We start from the raw sequence: 20,858 nt of genomic DNA, 5'->3' as shown, positions 1-20,858 counted from the left end.
CTAGGGTTCCCCATATGGTGTCTCCTTGGGGCTTGGGTTTCTCCTAGCGTGGTCACTGCATTGTAACAGGAAGCAGACGGAAGCAGAAACTGCCAGTCCTGTTAAGACATGACTCAGACGCCCAGAATGTCACTTCCTCTGTATCTAGTTACTCAGAGTAGTCACAGGGTGGCCTCAACTCATGGACCAAGGGAATAATTTGTATCTGTCATTGGGGGGGTAGTGATCATGTAGATACTGAAATGGTTGATGTATAAATGAAGACCATTTACTGAACAAAATGAGTAAGAGCAGTGTGCACTGAGCAGAAGCTGGAGAGAATAGGACAGGGCAAGAGCAGAAGTCAGATGAAGGAGCCTAGACTTTAGGGAAGAAAGAAGCTATTTAAAAGTATTCAAAATAGCAAGAAGATACTTTGTGTTTTGCATTAATTGTCTGGCTGTAATGTGGAAAGCTGCTTTTTAGGATTGACCGTGGAGATCAGCCACCAGTTGGGACACTCTTGCATTTGATAATAGTGGCTTGAACTAGAATGATGGTTTGGGGTTGGTGAGAAGTAAACAGATTCACAGGAGATGGGAGGAATAATTGATGAAACTTGATTATTACCCAAGTATTGAAATTGGGGGCAAATGAGACATCAAAGGAGTGACACTTAAATTTATGACTAAGCCTCCATTTGCTCCTGGAACAGATTACCTCAAATGCAACAGCTTAAAACAGCCCCCACTTCATAGGTCTGAAGGGGGTCTGCTGGGTGAAGATCGAAGTGCTAAGACTTTGTTTCCTTCTGGAGGCTCTGGGGAGATAATTTTCTGGCCTTTTCTAGCTTCTAGAGATCACCTGCCTTGGCTCAAAGCCCACCCATCTTCAGAGCTGACAGTGGCCAGTCCCAGTTTTGTCGCACTGCATCACTATGACAGTAATTCTCCTGGCTTTTTTCTTTCTAAATAAAGACCTTTGTGAGCATATTAGATTTTGTAGTTAATTCTAGACTATCTTCCTTTCTGCAGGCCAGTGGGTTAGCAATCTTACTTCCATCGGCAACTTCAATTCCTCCTTCCCATGTACCATTGTATACTCAGAGCATCTTTCAGGGAGGTGTGTATTATTCTGACTGTGACAGTTGGGAATGTGGGAGAGGAACTTGTTGTGGAGAGGCAGTGGGTAAGTTTTAGACCTGTCTCTCAGTGGAGGCCATTATTGAGCACTTGGTCAGTTGATAAGGAGGCCACAAGACAGCTAAAGTCATGGAATGAGTGTATTTCTTAGGGACAGTTTGTGAAGTGAAATGGAGGCCGGGACCAGCATGCTGAGGGGTGGGGTAAAGTAGCAGACAGGGAGACTGAAAGGAGCTATGGGAAGATGCAAGGAAATCTGAAAGAATTTGTTGGTTTTAAAGAGGTTGATACTCATATTTGTGGATTAGCATGACCTTGCCCTTTGCTTAAGCATCTTCTTCCTTACCTACCTTTGTAATAGATCAGGAAACAGAGAGATGAAGTAAATTGTTTAAGATGGTATAACTAGGTAATAGGAAGTCCTTCCTGATTCCTACTTCATTTTATTTGCCACATTACAACATGGGTCTGTTTAATCTCTTCCCCTCCCCTCCTATCTCCTCTCCTTCCCTCCTCCCCTCTCTTTACCTCCCTCCCTCCTTTCCCTTTCCCCTTCCCCTTTCCCTTCCCCTTCCCCTTTCCCTTTCCCTCCTTCCTTCCTTCCCCCTCCTCCCCCTGATTTTCCTCCTCTTCTTTTGTTTTTAAGATAGGATCTTGCTGTCCTGACCTTACTGGCCTTGAACTCCTAGGCTCAACTAATCCTCTTGCCTCACTGAGCCTCCCAAGTGGCTGGGACTATAGGCACATGCTGCCACCACCACATACAGCTCTTCATTTTGCATGATGCTGGACAGAGATTTTGCCTGTGGGTGGGTGCATGCATGTGTTTGATGTTCTGAATAATGAGGGAAAGTTGCTAGAATAATGTGTGACCACTGCCTTGTGTATATGCAAGTAAAATTCTTTAAATTAAAGGACAGAGCTAGCCAGGTGCACCTATAGTCCCAGCTGTTGGGGAGACTGAGGCAGGAGAATTGCTTAAGCCCAGGAGTTCAAGGCCAATCTGAGCAACATAGTGAGACATTGTCTCAGAACAAACCATGAAAACAAAACAAAACAAACAAAAATGACAGAGTTGAGTTCTAAAATCATGAAGACTTTTCTAAATGCAGCTTCATCTGTTTTCATATTCTCTTTCGCCTCATTTTGCAGTCTCTCTCTTACTCTCTCTCCTTTTAAATAGCTTTTTTAGTTTGGAACTGTGTTAGATTTACAAAGAGTTGTAGATAGTACGGAGAGTTCACTTGTGCCCTCACCCAGGTCTCTCAATTGTTAAGATCTTCAGTTACATTTGTCCGAACTAAGAAACAACATTGGTACATTACTGTTGACTAAACTACATAGGAAAGTTCAGGTTTGATTTGGATTTTATTGATGTGCTTTTTAAAGACATTGTCCAGGATGCAATTTAGGGTACCACACTGCATTTAGTTGTCATCTCTTTAGTCACTTCTTTGGCTATTTCATTTTGTCTTGTTTTTCTTATAACTGTGCCAGGGTTATGCGCTTTTGGAAGAAAGACTGGAAGGGCAAGACCTTCTCATCACGTGATATCAGTGCATGTTATCAGCACACCCCTCACATAGCCTTGACCTCTGTAGTGTCTGTCAGGTTTCCTTACTGTAAATGTACTTTTTTTGCTCCCACAAATATGTTACTGCTTCCAAGCCCTCTCTGCAGATAGAGCAGAAGTGTATGTGTGCATACTAATGTGCGTGTCTGTTGTTATTTCTGTAGCTGGCCCTCTGGGTCTGGACTAAGGTAAGCATGTTCATCTGATGTCTTCAGCGCTAATCTAGTGTGCCATGGGTATATGCTATTTCTGCTGGATTATCTGTAACTTCTTTCTCCAACAGTAAGAAACTTGGCTCCCATCACCCACCACTCATTTACTTGTTTGCTGGACAGTATGCATGTAAAGTAGTTTCAGGATGTTTAACCCTGCCTCTGTGACAAACAGTGTCAGCTGGCTCACAACGTTCATGTACAGGTCTTTTTGCCTTTTGTCTTGCAGTTTTCATTCAGAACACTATCCAGGTTTACTTAGGTCAGTTCCCCATCCGCGTCAGGGGGTTCGTCACACATTTGTGATTTAGTCAAATCCTTTTGTCAGCATTTGTGTTTCTTCCCCGACCCCAGTCCTGGTTGTTGCCTTATTGTTCTTTTCATTGTTTTTTTACACCAAAGTTCCTTGTGAATTAAATCTGTATGGATTTGGACATGTAGCCATCTTTTTTTAAAGCATAGACCTATGTTGAAAATAATACGCTAAAGATGTACTGGGATGTTTGCAGGCACCAGTGTTGTAACTGTGAAGCCAAAACCAGGCCTGTGCATGAGGCCATGGTCAGGTTTGTAGGTCGGCAATCAGAGTAAGCAGTTTTCTGGTTTCAGAGGTCAGAGATAAGCCTTATACGGGGAACCTTCAGTGGTCAAGAGCTTGAAGGTACTTGGGTTTCTGTTTGGCAGATTTCAAGGCAGAGTTGAGTTATGCCATTGCTGCAGGATACAGATATTGGAACTTACAGAGATGGCATGTGAAGTCTACATGGAAGAGCTGTATAAGGTGTGCACGGGTGGCTAACAGATGTGACACTGCAGTAGTGGCAATGAGTGCCGAAATGAAAAAAATGCCCGGAGATTTTAAGTCCTGAGGGGAGAGAATTTTTTTTTTCCTGAAGCTCCTATAAAATGTTTCTCAGACTGTGATCTTCAACAACCTGCCTTAGAAACACCTGGAATACTTAAAGTACAACCCAGGAAGCTGCACTTGAAACAAGCAACCCAAGTAATTCTAATTAATACCTAAATTTTGATACCATCTGAAGGTTGAGAACCCAGCCCCTTGCTGTGGTGTAGTGCTTGCATCCATAGATGTATCCTCTATTCCTGCTAAGTTGAATTGCAGGTCACTTCTGATGCCTTCCTGTTAGAAAGTCAGCATTTCAAGTGATGTTGGTAAAAACATCAATAGCTTGCTGTTTATTCCATGCTGGACTCTGCTAAGTGTTTATCTCATTTAATTTGTGTGAAGAAGATATTATTATGATCGTCTCTGAATGAAAGATAGTCTATAGAAAGTTTAAACAGTTTTCCCAAGATCGCAAGAAGTTCTTAAATAATAGATCCAGAATTCAAATGCAGGCAGAGTCCACGTTAATGGTAGTGTAAAAGCAAAGCTTTTGGGAATTCACACCATGTATTTGCATAGTTTCACAGATAAATTACTCTAAGAAAGGATAAGAGACTTAAAATCCCATTGCCATTTTGTACTTCATCAGCTAAAAACATGCATGTTTCTATTCATATTGTGTTCAGCTTTATGGGAAGCAGTGTAATAGCAAGGTTCTTAAATTCTAAGACAAGGATTTAAAAGAATTTTTAAATTGTTAACAAAATACATCAAATACTTAAAGACTGTGTTTGGCAATGTCACATGGATGTACAGAGCGAGTACCGTAGAGCATAAGAATAGGACTGCAGATATACAGACTTCAGGACATTGCTGGCCAGCTCCCTCCTTAACTTGGGGGAACTGAGTTCTCAGCCCCAAGTCTCAGAGGAAATTGATGACCCCCAGTGTTCTGATTCAGTCCCATAGCATTTCCACTTTTATTCTGGTTCTATCTTTAATATCTGTATGAAACACATAATTTTATTAGCTAGATTTTAGAAATTCATCCAATTTAGATGAGCTCAATTAAAAATTGCACAGATGTTCACTGGAGAATGACAATTTGTAGCTAAAATTAGAAGCAACTCTAGTAAATTTGGAAGGAACATCAGATGCAGTTTCAAAAATAGATGTGCGTAAATGACTAGGATATTAAAGTAGACAAGTTTATTTTAAAACAAATACTTTTGTAGAAAGCATTATTTATGGGACCTTACATCCAGTTTTTTTTTTTTAGCATAAAAGACCTAAAATAATTTAGGAATATAAAAATAGGCAAACAAAAAGTCTAGATTTGTTGAAAACATTGATTTGTTCCTTTTTCTCCTAAAATTCTGTGAGTTGACAAAGAATCTTGGAGGAAAGGCAATTTATAATTTTAACAATAAATGGTAAAATAATGAATCTCAAATTTTATAATGCACCAGAATCACCTCAAGGACTTATTAAAATAGAGATTGCTAGGCTATACCCCTAAAGATTTTCAGTTCAATCCTTGGATGTTGAACTGCATAATTTGCATTTCCAACAAGTTCATAGCCCATGTAGATGCTGCCAGTCTGGCAGCTACACTTTGAGTACCACTGGATTAATGAAAACAAATTGTAATAAAAAAGAAAGCATACATTGGTAAGGTGATTTTAGACTAAATGCTGATTTGTTTTATAAAAAATGTCTGTTGACAAATATTTTCATACTTTACATAAAAATTATAATGATGAGCCTGGGCATTGTGGCACATGCCTGTAATCCCTAGCACTCGGGGAGGCTGAAGCAGGAAGGCCACAATTTCAAGCCTTAACTGGGCAATTTAGTGCCTGAGACCCTGTCTCAAAATAAAAAAGTGAAAAGGGTTGAGAACACAGCTCAGTGCTGATGCCCTGAGCTCAATGCCCAGTATCACCAAAAGAAAAAAAGTCACGATATGATATTAAGCATCATTATTATGAAATCTCTCTGAGCCATTATGATATGAAAATTATATTTCTGGGCATGGTGGTGCACACCAGTAATCCCAGCACTTGGGAGGCTGAGGCAAGAGGATTGTCATGAATTCAACGCCCGCTTGGGCTATGTAGTGAGTTCAAGGCCAGCCTGAACTACGTAGTGAGACCCCTGTGTCAAAAAAAAAAGACAAAAAATTTTATTAAATGTGGTTTAAATTATATGGCTGATATGCTTTTTAAATAGTACAATTATCTGAAAATTAGGAATTGATATGTGGAGCGTAAGGGAACTCTGGTCATTCCACATTCTCCCCAACACCTGACACAGGCCGATTTCTTAATTTTAGCCCTTCTAATAGGTATGCAGTGGTATGTAATAGTAGTTTCACTTTGTATTTTCCTAATCAATAAAATTGAGCACCTTTTCATATGCTTATTTGGCATTTATCCCTTTGGTGAAGTTTCTGTCCATATTTTGCTCCTATTATTTCTTCTCATTACTGCATCTTCAAGAATCTTTGTGTGTTCTGAATGCAAGTTCTACATGAGATATATACGTTGTGTGTATGTTCTCCCAGTCTCTGATGTTTTTGAATAGCAGTTTATAATTTGGATGACATCGGATTTGTCAACTTGTTCTCTTCTGGATGTGCTTTTATTATATCTAAGAAATCGTTGCTTAACCCAAATTTCCAAAAGGATTTTTTTTCTGTAATTTTTCTGGATGTTTTATTGTTATAGATTTTTGCATTTATGTTTGTGATCTGTTCTGACTGAAATTCTGTGTATGGTCCAATGTATGAGGCATGGGTCTAAATTCCCTCCCCTCCCCTCCTCTCTTCCTTGCCTTTCTCACATGAATAGCCATTGTCCCAGCACCTCAGCACCATTTGTTGGAAAGACTATCTTATGTCAGCTGAGTTGCATTTTCACCTTTGTCAAATCAGTTGTTCATATGTGTATGGATCTATTTCTGTTCTCTGTTCTGTTAATTTTTTTGTCTAGCTTTGTACCAGTGTTATATTGTCTGGAGTCTCGAAGCTTTCTAATAGCTCTGGAAATCAGATAGTCCTCCAACTTTGTCTTTTTTTTTTTTTTTTTTTCGTACCGGGGATCGAACTCGGGTCCTTGCACTTGTGAGGCAGGTGGCAGAACCACTGAGCTAAATTCCCGGCCCCCAACTTTGTCTTTTTTAAGGTTAGTCTATTCTAAGACCTTATCACTTCTCTCCCTTTTGGCTAAGATCAAGTGTATTCTAGAACCTTTACATTTCTATATGAATTTTTGAATCAACTTGTCAGTTTACAAAAGTCTGCTGAGACTTTGATGGATATTGTACGTCCTGTAGCCCAAAAGCTTCCCCAGGATACTGAAAAGAATGCTTTTTATATTTGATTACTAGCTACTTATATTATGTTAAAATTTTTTAAAACCTGTGTCTCAGACTGTTAAAAAGATAAAAAATTCTTACTTGGAATGTTAAAAAAAAAGATACTAACATTGGACATTATGGGACTATTATTTATGCTTACAATGATTCTCTTTTCTTTGTAAAATGTGTAATATAAGCTTTTGAAACTGGTTATTTTTTGTTGTTATAAGCAGGAGAATAACTCTAGTCCTTGTTAGTGCATCTTGGATAAGTGGAAATACTGTAGAAGGCTTTTGATACACAACAGAGTAACTAACATCTGATTTGTACCGGATAGAGAAATGGCAACAACATGGGAGAAGGATTACACAAAAAGGTACTGGAAAAGGAAGTTATCTACGAAGCAAATCAGTGATCTGAGGGAGAAACAATAAAGATTGAAATTAGGAACTAAAAAGCATTAAGAGGTATTATATATACATACCAACACCACACATTATGTTCTACAAACATGTAATAATAAATGTTTTAAATTTTTAAAAAAATTGCTATTAAGGCAATGGTAGTTGGAGAGGAGATATTAGTTGATTTTGGTGGGCAGAATTGATAGAACTTCACAACTAGTTAGATGTGCAGGATGTTAGGAGGAGTCTTAAGATGACTTCAAGTTTTAGGTCTTGCAATTAATTTGGTCCCTTTTGGTTTCCAAGACTGAGTGCCTGTATGTGGGATGTGATTGATTGGAACCTCCCATTTTATAAATACTACTGCACTGTTATAATTGATACCCAGAGTTAAGAACCAGCTACTCAGTGAACATTAATAGTTCTTTAGTTCTTGCTTCGTACTTCATTGTAATTGTTAACCCCAAACCAGAAACATTACTGAGTGATCATTCCCATTACATAAGGAGTTTAATTTGTCCAACAAAGAGTTCTCTGAGAAGGTTCTAGTACTATAGATAAGTGCCTATGGATAATGATAAGAATCTTTTAAAGAAGGGAAGGTAGAAACATAAGTACAGAGATAGGCTGGTCTAAGGCAGTTACTATCCATTAACAAGCTAAAGATCATTAAGCTTTTTTTTTTTTTTTGAGTAACTTATCTCCTTTATGAACTTACTTGATGTTTTGTTCTTGCTGACCCTAAGTCCTGTTTCCACATGATGAATTTAGTGGATAAATTCCAGGCTCTTTTGTATGATGAGCAAAGAATTGTAAGCACACAGTCCAAAAGGTGAGTGAAAACCAGCTACCTTTACTGAAAATCACAGGAAGTTGTACTCAGGACAAGTCCATGCCAACAAACATAAGGCACAAACAGAAAAGTGGTGCCAGGACAACAGGGAAGAAAGAGCACTGCGCACAGATGAATCAGCACCCAGCAGGCTTTTGGAATTTAAAGGATATGCACCTCTGCCCAGGTGCCTCCCCTAAATCTCTAGGTATGATTGACAGTGCTGTGTTATCTCAGGGCCTCTCAGCACATCTGTACCAGAATTACTCTGATCTTAATTACATGCACAAGATGTAATGCCTATTCATTAGCTCTTAGTAAGGCTTGTGTAGAATAAAGGTGACTGGGAGATCCAAAATATGCATATGTGGCAAAGATCTCCTGGGTTTTATGTGATTTTCTATCTCCCGACAGTGGAAAGAGTAATGGCCCTTGGCTGCTGTTTTAAAATTAAATGGGTGGAAGGGAGTGATTTCCTCAGCTCCATTGTTTCTAACTGTGCTGCTCCCTTCTCCACATTTTGTTTCACTAGAGTGACTGCCCTGACACAGTAAGGATGAGTTCCAGTCTAACACACACAGATCTTAGGAGGGCTTTTGCTGATGTCTTACGGCATGAAAATCGGTTCTGTCCAAAGGACGAGGGTGAAGGAGGCAGTTGGGAGAAGAAACTTTGTTACATAATTGACCCTAATTTGCATCTTTTCTCTACAACACAATAGCTATATGACTGTAGATGTAGGTACTTCACTTCTCTGAGCCAATGGGGATATGAAAATGGGGATATGGGATTATGATTGTGTCTTTTTCCAAGAGCTATTGCAAGGATCAAATGAGATGATATATGTAAATTGCTTTTAGTGTCTGGCACGTAATAAGTGTTTGATAAATATTATCTATTATTTATTTCACTAATTGAAATAAAACTTAAGAAAGGCAAGGTTGTTGAATTAATGCATCACAGAAAATAGGGGAGGCCAGGTGACAAATTAGATGACAGATCAGAAAGACCTCTACCTCCTGAATAAAATAGAAAGGCATATTACATAAAAATGAAACTTGATATTCTTAAGTTTTGAACTTTGGATTTAAAAAAATCAGTGGCACTAATACAAGAAGGGAAAGGTCTGGCTTAATGAAAGTTTCTGTTGAGTTTTTTGGTTTTATTTTTAGTTGATAAGACCAACCTGTAAGTCCAGTGGTACAAATGTGATAGTAGTATTATTGTATTCTGGACTCCCTCTTTAAAACGACAAGTGAAGCATGTTTAAATGAAAGCAAGTCAACTCTGTTGAAGGGACTTTATTTGTCCTGGGAAATAAGACCTGCAGGGTAGGAGATGTTTACTAGTCTTCCTTCTGACTTTGAAGGACTGTAATCTGGAAGAGAATTGAGACTTTCTGTATGGCCCAAGAGGTGGCTCTTCTGTAACTTTGGAGTAGAGTACCAGCATACATGTCCTTCTTCTGATTTTGAGGTGGAGTCAATTAACCTGTCTGAGCCACAATTTCATCAACCATAGAAAGCAGAGAATGAAGTCAGTCTACATAAAGGTAAAAGGTATAAATAAGTTAATGTGTGTGAAAGAGCAAATCAGATTTATTGTTGCCATTGCCTGGAACTGTTGTAGGAGGTGTTGAATCAGCTATTTTGGGGAGAACTCTAATAATTAGAGCTGTTCCGTAGTGGAGTGATCTTTCTCATCACACTGAGAGCCAAAGTCCACATAGTTATTTAAGGGCTTTTAGGAAATTTGACCCGCAGTGAAAGCTCCTTTACACAGCATTGACCTGAATGGCTGTTCTCTCGAGGGCCCCGCGCAGTGCACACGCACGGTTTGTGCTGGGTAAGTAGCTGTTGGATGAGTGAGTCAGTGCTCCCTGCTCATACTCCTATTTGCTTCTTTACTCAGCACCACTCCTTTCTTGGTTTGTGTGGGTATTTTAGAGTGGATATTTTGATGTTGAAGTAATGCAGCCCACTCATTCTTCTTTCTATTCCTGTGCGCTTATTGAAGACAGGGATGCACAGCATTGTTGTGATTGTCATTGTGAGACCTTCTGAGAGTAGTTTCTCCTCGGGTTTAGTTATTTTTGCACTCCTTATCTTGGCTCTTTCTGTAAGTTTGATTTCTGTAGCCTCTCTTGAAGTCTTCCGTGTTTGAGATACCACGTGGAATGCTTTACCAGCATTTTCATCCTGTTTTCTCCGTAGTCACATCTGAGCTAAGACTTGTTGCTCCCTTTTGCCTGTGCTGCCACAGATTCATGGAAGAGCTTTGAACCAGCATCAGGGCGAGCTCTGTTTCTTAGGCCTCACTCCTGGGCCTCCAGGCCTCTCACGGTGGATGACTCTTGGGCACAGCCAAGGCCTGGAAGACGAGACAGAGTGGCAGCCATGGACTTATGTTGTTTGGGAAATGGCACTGTGAATATTGTTAACTTCCATGCATTCACCGTGTCTTTCTACTGTACCAGGGCAAAAACCACAAGAGGGATGTGGAAAAACCGTTTGAGTCAAATACAAGACAGACTTGACCTTGAAGATTTAAGGGTTTTGTGGCTATTTTTAAACAATTTTTTTAGAAAAACATTTATTGGTACATTTTAAATATGCATAATGATAACATTCCTCATAGGGAATTTGTACCAGTACATGATATATCTTGCTTCTTTTTTCCCCCTATCTTCCCCCATATGTACAAAAGCTTTGTTTCCACTTTTTACTTCAATTTTCTTTTTTCTCATGTCCCTTCTTTCCTTTTCCCTCCCCCCTCCATTCTTCCCCTTCTCATTTGAACATTTTCTTTCCCTTTTTTTTTTTTTTTTTGCTACCGGGATCGAACTCAGGTCCTTGCACTTGTGAGGCAGGCAGCGGAACCACTGAGCTAAATCCCCAGCCCAATAAACGCAGTTTTGTTTTTTTTGGTACCAGGGATCGAGTTCAGGACCCTTGCGCTTGTGAGGCAGGTAGCAGAACCACTGAGCTAAATCCCCGGCCCCTTTTTTCCATTTTTGTGGCTATTTCTTAAAATGATAGACACCTGTAGTGGTTTTGATGCCTGGAAGAAATTGATTTCTAAGATTTTATGAATTTAATTAATTATAGGATTTATTTCAGGCAGTATTTTGGGTTAAACCTGTGCCACAGTAGGTTATAGAGTATTAACAGATGTTCAAATTTCACAGGAAATGCCTATTTAATGAAAGATGTCCTGGTCACTACTACCCTGAGTTAAAACTAAGTCAGCCAGTCTTAGTCTGTCACTTACTTTTTCTTAAAAACCGAGTGCCGGGTTAACAGGCGTGCACCACCACGTGTGGTCTCTGCAGTGTGTTTAGTATCTTCTTCACACTGCTGTAACAAGGGAGTGGATGATGTAGTATATTCAGAGTGCCTGGTACATGTTCCCTTTTAAAATTTGTCGTCTTCTTTTCATTTTTAGTGCTTTTGTTTGTCCATTTTACCTCAGAGTCAGTCTTGGTACAGAGGAACATGGACATTTGTTTAGCTTCTCCTCCAGTCTGGGGATCAGCTAATGGCCACTTGCTTGTCCTTACAGACAGCTCAGACTCACCCTCACCCCATGCACCCCTTCCTCATTGGGTGGCCATGTTAGCTGCTCATCCTTGCTTTCCACCATCGTTGCCCTGACAGGTGGTTAGTGCCCAGCACACATTCTCGAGGCAGATGAGTGGCTTGGAGAGCAATGTGGTGTTCACAAAGCTTCTCACTGGGCGGTGCAGCTCGAGAACTCAGTGCTTGGAAAATCAGCACACACAGTGAACTAATTACATTGCAGGTTCATTATCCATTCTGTGATAATTGTAATGACAGATAATGTTTTCTCCATGTTTACTGTGGGCCAGGCTCTGTGCTGATCATGTTGCCTGCACTATTATCTTACTTATTTCTCAGCCACCTTAGGAGTCAGGTACTGTTACTATACCCATAACACAGACGAGAGACAGACTGACAAAGTGGCTTGCTGAGGACTGCATAGCCAGCAAGTGAAGCAGCTCAGACTGGAGTGAAATGTGGTCCTAGAGCTGCTGTTTTCACTTACTGTATTCTCCAACTCCTCTCCTGTATCATTATGATAGCAGGATTGTGTAGGTGTAGGTGTAGATGCCAGTAAAGGTGACAGTTTCTTGAGGGTTTCTCCCATAGTTGCTGTGTTTGTGAAGAAACAGCTGCTCACTAGCTATGTCATACACTCATTACTGTCTTCACTATTACTTCTAGTGGGAGGCAATTATAAAATACAGATTCAGTTTTAATTTTACCACACAAATATCTGTAAGGAAGAATAATTATAACTTAAAAGTACAGTGTGGGGAAAAGTAACCAAGTTTCTATTAAGTATTGCTCAAGCAGTGAGTAAGTCATTAAATTCAACTCCTGGTGAATGTGTAATGATTGCTTAACATCAGGCTGCCTGGAAAAAGCACACACAGAGACACACACACACTTACAGGGAGTGTGCATAGATAGATGTTGTTGGAGGTAATTGGAGCTGTATTTTCAGAGAGGAATGGCATTTGTTTGGTGAAGAGAGTTTGAGGGTATGGTTTATACCAGTGATGGTGAACCTTCTAGAGACCAAGTGCCAAACTGCGACCCAAAACCCACTTATTTATCGCAGATCGCCAACACTGCAATTACATCTGAACACTGAGGTTTTAGTTTAGAAAAATAACTCTACCTTAACATCGTTTGTCTTAAAAGGAAAACACAGTGGGCCGAGGATTTAGCTCAGTGGTTCTGCTGCTTGCCTCACAAGCACAAGGACCCGAGTTCGATCCCAGGTACCCCCCCAAAAACAAAGAAAAACACAGTAACACTTGTGCTATAGGTTCGCCACCACTAGTTTATACTGTCAGTTGTTTGAGTTTATCTGAAAAGAATAAATGCTTATTTATAAAATATTGAAGAATCAAGTTCTAGTTTGAAGAAATTAGGAAATGCTTATTCCTTCTTCCAGAAAATAAAATCTTCCTGCTGTATGTTCCATTTATCCTAAGAAATGTAAAATATAATCAGGCAATCCCCTGCCTCCTTTTCTTTCTTTTCTTCCTCCCTTCCAAAATGGTTATGTGTACTTTATGACATCTAATGTTTATCAGATTCTTCTGAGTATATGAGTCATATGAATTGGAGTCAGCAGTCCTTAAGAACACTAAATGTCTGCTTTGTCTTAGTCTGGTATTTCCTAATAAAATACATGGTGTTGAATTTAATCAGCTATATATAATTGGCAGTGTTCTTGTTCAGACGTGCCTCCACATGGCTTCATACCATAGAATAAAAAACACCCAATCCTGCAATTTTTATTTGCTTAGGACAAAATTTCAGGAAACAGTTTGGCCATGGACAAAGCTGTGCAGTTGAATCAGAGTCATAAAGGTGGAAGGAACAAGTAGGTGAAATTTGTCTAAAGGGTGTGCCTCTTTAATGTGTGCATGTGTACGCAGACACACACACTTGTCCTAGTTGTAAAGGTAAAGAAGTTTTATAGGCCTATAAATATGAATTATTTGACCTATTCTGGAGACTTGGCAGGATTCTGGAAAGGATCTTGCAGCTGACATCATAAGAAACAACACAGTGGAGTGTGAGACCTAAGTGACTCCATTCTAAAATTTGGTGGCATAAATTTCAGTTCTAAGAAAAACCACAAGATGTATTTTGACCACCTGCATGTGATAGTGTTCAGCCGTCCCCTAGCAACAGCTAATCAGTAGTTAGCAACTGTTTGCAGCTTGGGTGCGCAAGGCACAATCAATCAGGTTTAATTGCCAATCTAGAACCTTGCTGTAACCACTATAAAAACCCCTGCTGATTTGGAGTCGGGGCTCTCAATCTTGACCCACTGCGGCGGTGACCGTTGGGAGTCCCTGCTCGAGCTTGAATAAATGACCCTCATGTGTTTACATCGGAATCGGCTCCTTGGTGGTCTTTGGGGACCTCGAAATCTGGGCACAACATGGAGCCCAAAAGTCACCTGGGAACGTAGCGAGGTGGGCTGGAGGCAGATGGGTATGGTTGAGCTGGGGAAAGGAGGGGGTCTGTGTTTTCTTGTCTTTCTCTGAGAGGAGTTCTACCGAAGACCAGGAGACTGCTTCCCAAACCTCAGGGCTAGGCCTCAGGGAAGAGAGTTTATTTCTCTCCAGGCGCAGCTAGGACAGCTGTGGTTAGAGACTGACCCTATTAGAACAGCTGGCCAATAAGCTGTGTGGCGGTGCCTTTCATTCTTGCTGAGGTGGCTGCAGGCCTGCAGTGAAAGTTTGACTGCCCTGTTAATCGTGCCCACCTTACTTACGACCTGTATCTTTCAGTTACAAATGACTTGCCCTTTGTGTTACTTGAGAGTCTGTCTTGGTAAAAATAGCTGGTTTGTCTCCTTTTCTTCCTTTCCCAGACCTCTTCTCATTTTGGCCCTGGCCTTTCACATAGAAAACAGCCTGCATTGATTGTTACTATTTTGCCTCTATTTGTTCCTGCCTCGTTCATAATATGACTCCCGTGGAAGTCTCATGAATTTTTTTTTAAGTTGAATTTGATCACAACACCAGATCATCCATTTCTGCTTAATGACCTACTGATCTGCACCTTTACTGCCTATTTGACACTTCACAACAGAGAACAGTAATAGTTACACGATTGCTGTTAGTGCATTTTGACATTGAGTAACAGATGACGAGTCCAGTGTACAGGGAGATGCTTAGATTGCATAATTATAGCTTTCTTTGACTTTAAGAAAATTATATGCAGACCAACTTCATTAACTTCTTAAATTATGTAACTGTAAGAGGATTTCAGTCTCAAAAGAATCCCTGCTTCAGTAGTGATCATTCTTTGTTCTTCCAGAGTTTGTCACTGAAAAAAACAAAACTATCTTTAAAGAATAGGTTTAATTCTACGACTCTTCCTGGTCTCAGTGACGCTTAAAATTCTTCAGATATGTTAATCAGTCATACAGTGGTTTGGCATAGAGTTGGGAATAATACTGTTCGGGGTCATTGCACACAGACTTAGGTTGGTAGAATAGCCCTGGCACTGGCATACTTGGAGACACAGCTAGGATTTTATAGCATAAATCAGATTATCGGTGCCCCCTTGGATTGCAGACAAGGTTTATGAGTGTGGAGGTGGGGCACATATTTCAGCTAGTTACTGTGTTAACTTCTTGAAATTTTTTTAAATTAGTGCCAGATGACAGGCCTTCCAGAGGCCTCAAGATCTTCCCGTGAGACTTCAAGATGTCCCTGTGCGACACCTCCCTGTATATACCGGCTTGTAAATGAATGTTCATATATATCACTGAGACTCATTTGATTAACAAAAGCAGGGATTAACTCTAATAAAGAAATACTCATAGTGCTCGCTTCAGCAGCACATATACTAAGAAATACTCATAGAATAGAACATTGAGGAAATTTGAATATTTGTAACCTTCCCAAGCCCTGCTTGGCTGTGGGAAGACAAGCAGAATGTGGAAATAATTTTTGACTCTGAGCTCTACTTGAAGTTTCTTTGCAGTGTGATTCCTTCTAGGCTCTCTCCCCCTTGGCCATTTCTGTGTGGTCACTCTTCCTTTGCTGCCAGAGAGCCAGTCTGTAGCTTCTTTCATAGCTTCTGTGGCTGCTAGTGTTCTTGACCTGGAGTTTTGGGAACTGACTGATTTTCTCCTAGCACTAGAAGGGTGACTTGGGTGATTTCACAGTACTTTACATTAGCTCTTCTCATGTGAAAGACCACTCTTGACCAATGTTAAAACTTACTATTCTTCTAAAAGGGGAAACATAATTCTATTTTTTGTTACCCATTTCCTCTACACAAGGAATTTAGAAGAGCTTTGTAGGACTATGCCTAATACTCCTTGAGTGGCATTGGCCGGGGTACTACTTGGAAGTGCTGCTTTCTGGTAAGCAGCAGACCAAGACACTGACCAGAATTACCTGGCTGGGCACCTCTTTCAGCCGTGCTGTGATTCTCAGTTCCCTTTAGGATTACCTTCCTGATCTCTTCTGGTGTTTTCCCTTCCTTTCATCACTGTTGTTCTTCACCCATGTTCTTCAGTTTGTCTCAAGATTCTTGGGCTGTGGAATCTCAGCTGAGCCTGTTTGTAAACCACATTTGGACTCCGTAGATTCTCCCTCAGCCGTCAAGCCCTGACCCAGCCATCACTCTATTTCTCCTTTGCAGAAACCAGGAATATCCCTTCAGCCTTGTGGTTTGATTTACTACTTGGTGCAGGTACACGAGTTCTTGAAAGTAAGAACCATCATCTTAGAGTTTTAGTTTGAGTTTTAAACTCTTCTGAATGCCTTCAAAAATTAACTGATGTAGCTGGGAGTGGTGGCACAGCCTTTTAATTCCTAGCTACTCAGGAGACTGAGGCAGAAGGACTGTCAACTTAGCGAGATCCTGTCTCAAAATAAAAAATAAAATAGTACTGGGAATGTAGCTCAGTACTAGGGTGCCCTGGGGTTTGAGCCCTAGTATCAGGGGAAAAAATCCTATAGGGAGATTACCTTTATTACAGGCGTGTGCCACCAGGGCCGGCACAAATTGTTATATTCGACTATAAATGATCTAAAACTCTCTTCTTGTTCACCAGATAGATAATATAGCAACATACACCCATTAATCGTAGCAATATCTGAGCAGTATGTGTCTCTTGTTGACAGTTGGACATTTTCAGAGCATTGACCTCATGACTCTCATGGTCTAGAGCTAAGACTTGAGACTTCTTTCACCCACTTAGTTAAAACATATAATTTGGGGATTATAAATATACATAGTTCTTACAAAAGCATCACACATCTCCCAAAGAAGAGCTTACATTGGCATCTAAGTACATACTTTGAGGGATTCTAAGAAGAGGTATTCTCCTAGAAGCACCTAAGTACAGGAGACATTCTGTGGACCATATGTCTGATATAGAGATTGTTGTAAGCTGGAATGGTTGTGCTCGCCTGTAATCCCAACACTCAGGAGGGCGAAGCAGGATTTTGAGGCCAGCCTGGATTACATAGTGAGACACTGTCTGAGTGAATGAATGGAGATTGCTGTAAAATTAAAGCCTAATTTAAAAGTTTAGGAAGATAATTGTAAAAGCCAAATATAAATGGGTTTTACATATTCTATGACTTTGGGATGACAAGATTGGCATTTGTGTGAACTAAATTATTTGAATGGAGTCTCTGAGTGTGTGCCTTCCTGAATAGAATGCAAGTCAGTCAGCTCTCTCTTCACTCCATTTTTTCTAACGCTAAAATTCTTATGACCCCAGGTTCTCCATTTTTTTCTTGATCTGTTAAATTGTATGTTTAGGGTTAAGAAAAAACAGCCTAAAAGCACAAGCTAGAACATCACCTAGCTTTTCAATCTCTAGTCACTTTTTGTAGTCTCCTGTTCCCTGATGGTATTTCAATATTTTAACCACAGTGAGTGTCATTGTTTCTTGCAGCGATTGGTAGATTATCACAACACCTGAAACATTGTGGATCTGTTTTTATTGATTCTTTTGGTGGCTTGATTTCTTGTGTGTTCTAGGGTGTGTGAGGTTTTTTTGTTCATTTTTATTTTTGTTTTAATGTTTTCCCCCGTGATCTGCTCATTATCCTTAAAACTTCTTTGGAGTGGGCCGGGGATTTAGCTCAGTGGTTTTGCTGCCTTCTGCACAAGCGCAAGGACCTAAGTTCAATCCCTGGTACCAAAAAAAGAAAAAAAAACCCAAAAAACCAAAAAACCTCGGATGAAGGTGCCTTCTCTGGAAAGAGAGCTGCTTGCTTCTGCCAGATACCTGTGGTACTACCACGCTGTCTACTTCACATCTAACCCTCATTCTTTGGGCCAAGGGCCTCGAGTGAGGGAAATCCAGACTGCAAATCCAGGAGGACTGGGTTCTGGCCAGTTTTTCAAAAATCAGGTTTCTCTCCACTTCCCCTCTTCTGCCTGATGGCCAAGGCCAACCCTGTCCACCTTTGGACGGGGGTGGGGACCCAGCTCCATGCCCAGGATCTGGCCATGGTGCTGTTGCCCGACTTCTCTGCACTTTTCCCCAGAGTTTTCTCTGCTTGTTTCTTACTATCTTGCAACTCTTATTTTAAAGGAAATTTCTTTTTGATTTCTGGCTTTTTTCTGATGTTGGCAGTTATTTTTCAGTAGGAGGATTGGCAGTTCTGAGAAGTTTCCATGGTGGATATGTGACTGGGCTGCTTCAGGATCACACCATTGGGCAGAGCCTGAAACTCCTGAAAACCACTGTTTTTCTTCCAACCCAGCACTGCCTTTGAAGCCTTTTGTTACTGAGTATAGTCTTAAAATTATGAATGAAGCAGGCATATATTTAGGACTTTAAAAAATATATTAAGGGCCAGGGATTTAGCTCAGTGGTTCTGGCACCCGCCTCGCAAGCACAAGGTCCTGAGTTCGATCCCTGGTACCAAAAGAAAAAAATGTTAATACTTTTACAAAATTATTTGCACCATTGGCTGATATAAATTAAATTGTTGCAGCTGTTTCCAGATATAACATTTTAGATGGTAAATAATAATTGTAGCCTTTTTTTCTTTCAGCTGAAGTGAGTAGTGAATATAGTATGGACAAGGCGATGGTTGAGTTTGTCATAACGAATCGGGAACTAAACCATTATGTTATGGCTGTTCAGTCTGCAATAAATCATGTAAGTTTTTCTCACTCATCTGGTTATTTTGGTTGTAACTCACATACAAATAGAAATAAAATCAAAATTCTCTTCTAATTTTTAATAGTTCTTTATCCTTACTTTAGCAGCTATTAATTTGTTAATCAGGAAATAGAGTAAAAATCTTAAATATTACTCCTGCGAGGCCACCTGGATTAATTAGCATGTTAAATCTACTTTAGATTGTCTTGGATTTTTTTTCTTAAAATTTCTAGCATGAGCTCCCTTTGAATATGAGGTTTTTGTAAATGCTAAAAATCATATACAACTTTGTTTTTATTGTTATATTTGCCTGCATGTATAATTTAGATTAGGGTTAGTTACTTGTTCTCTAGCTTTAACTAGTATGTATTGGTTGCATGATTCTTAAAATCAGATAATTTGTAAGACTTTTAGAGCAAGCTTAAAAATGAAGAAGGTTGCCGTTTCAGTTTTTCCAGAAGCCAAGCTTATCTTTGTTGATTCCCTGTGTCACGAGAACAGCACAACAGGCAGTTAAGGTGGGAACATAGCAACATCCTTTTTGGTAGTGCTGTGTTGAGTAAGAAATGAGCAATATGATTGCAGTAATGTTTCTGAGAAGTCCTTTGTCCTCCCAGCAGTGGAAACTCCCTGCTGAACGGATTTCATACACCTGTGTAATAAGAGTGTCTTGTACTTCTGGTTTCTTTATTTGCCTTTTCTTATTTACAGCTGTGGGAAAATTCCAAAAATCAAATATTTAACAAGATCAGCTACTCTTCCATGGAAAATAAATTTTTATTTTTATTTATTTATTTATTTTTGGTTTTTTGAGACAGTGTCTTGCTGTATAGTCCAGGCTGGCCTTGGACTCACTATGTAGCCCAGTCTCACAGCGATCCTCCTGGGTCTCCCAAGTGCTGGCATTATAGGTATGTGCCACCATGCCCAGTCAAAATACATTTTTAAATATTACTTTAATACTTAAGGCAATGAAAAAAAATACTTAAGGCAATGAGATGAGTGTTACATAGTTATATGATGTTTTTCTGGTTTTTCATTAGTGATTGGTGCTTATCAAGTATAATATCTTTAACTTTAAGAATATATGCTTATTTCCAAATAATACAGTCATTTAGCTTGTAAAATTCTAATATTTGTGGCCATTTTGACTTTTTGTTCTAGTCCTGTGAAAATTTCTTCCACACGAAAATGTGAAAGTGACATTATATTGACATCATATTTGAAAATGGGTAACAAAGCACGTAGACCAGAGGTTTGCAATTGTAGCTGAATCCTAGAACCAGCCAGTTCCTAGTCTAAGAGACTCTGATTTCCAGGTCTGGAGCAGGGTTGGGGCACCAGTGTCTTTTAGAGCCTCATTCTAATTGTGTACCAAGGTTGAAAACCACTGACTTAAAAAAGCATGGCTGACTTTATGGAATAAAGTAAATGTGTGTGCTACCAAAGATCAGTTAGGCTTATTTTACAGTTGAGTCTTGCTTTGACCCTTTTGTTTTATGGAGGTTATTTGATAACTATCTTTAACTTTTGTACTGTGCAAATGTTAACAGCAGAGTGTATTATTGATAAGAAAATGAGATATTTTAGTCAAAGAACTTAATGTTGATTTTGTTTACTAAACTTTAAGAGTCGCTGATACTTAAGGTAGTTTTGTCCCCCTTCAAACTACTGAGTCACTCATTTTTTTAAAAAGTTAAAAACACAGAAAATCCCCACCCTCGCCAGTATTCAACAGTTAGCTACATTTCTTTCATCTTGGCGCTCACCTCATTGTTTTCACCCTACTTGGCAGGGAAGATGCCATCCTTCTT

The 20,858-nt window shown here is 39.7% G+C and overlaps 1 protein-coding gene across 2 annotated transcripts in view; it reads left to right on the top strand.

Moving 5' to 3' along the window:
* Nsmce2 (NSE2 SUMO ligase component of SMC5/6 complex) overlaps positions 1 to 20,858 on the top strand; it is a 251,778-nt gene that overhangs the window by 39,373 nt on the left and 191,547 nt on the right. Inside the window, exons 1-2 of one of the 2 annotated variants that reach the window (XM_004837963.4) lie at positions 10,109 to 10,194; positions 18,935 to 19,041. In XM_004837963.4, the coding sequence (XP_004838020.1) occupies positions 10,143 to 10,194; positions 18,935 to 19,041 (159 nt within the window). In that variant the 5' untranslated portion in view covers positions 10,109 to 10,142. Of the gene's footprint in view, positions 1 to 10,108; positions 10,195 to 18,934; positions 19,042 to 20,858 lie in introns of those variants that run through there. The other variant, XM_004837962.4, reaches the window with a different exon arrangement.

Source organism: Heterocephalus glaber, unplaced genomic scaffold (genome assembly GCF_053883595.1).
Source record: "Heterocephalus glaber isolate CG9 unplaced genomic scaffold, H.glaber_assembly_v1.0 deba00000281, whole genome shotgun sequence".
Lineage (NCBI taxonomy): Eukaryota > Metazoa > Chordata > Mammalia > Rodentia > Bathyergidae > Heterocephalus > Heterocephalus glaber.
The sequence above is the reverse complement of the archived record's forward strand: the minus strand, read 5'-3'. Positions and strand labels throughout refer to the sequence as shown.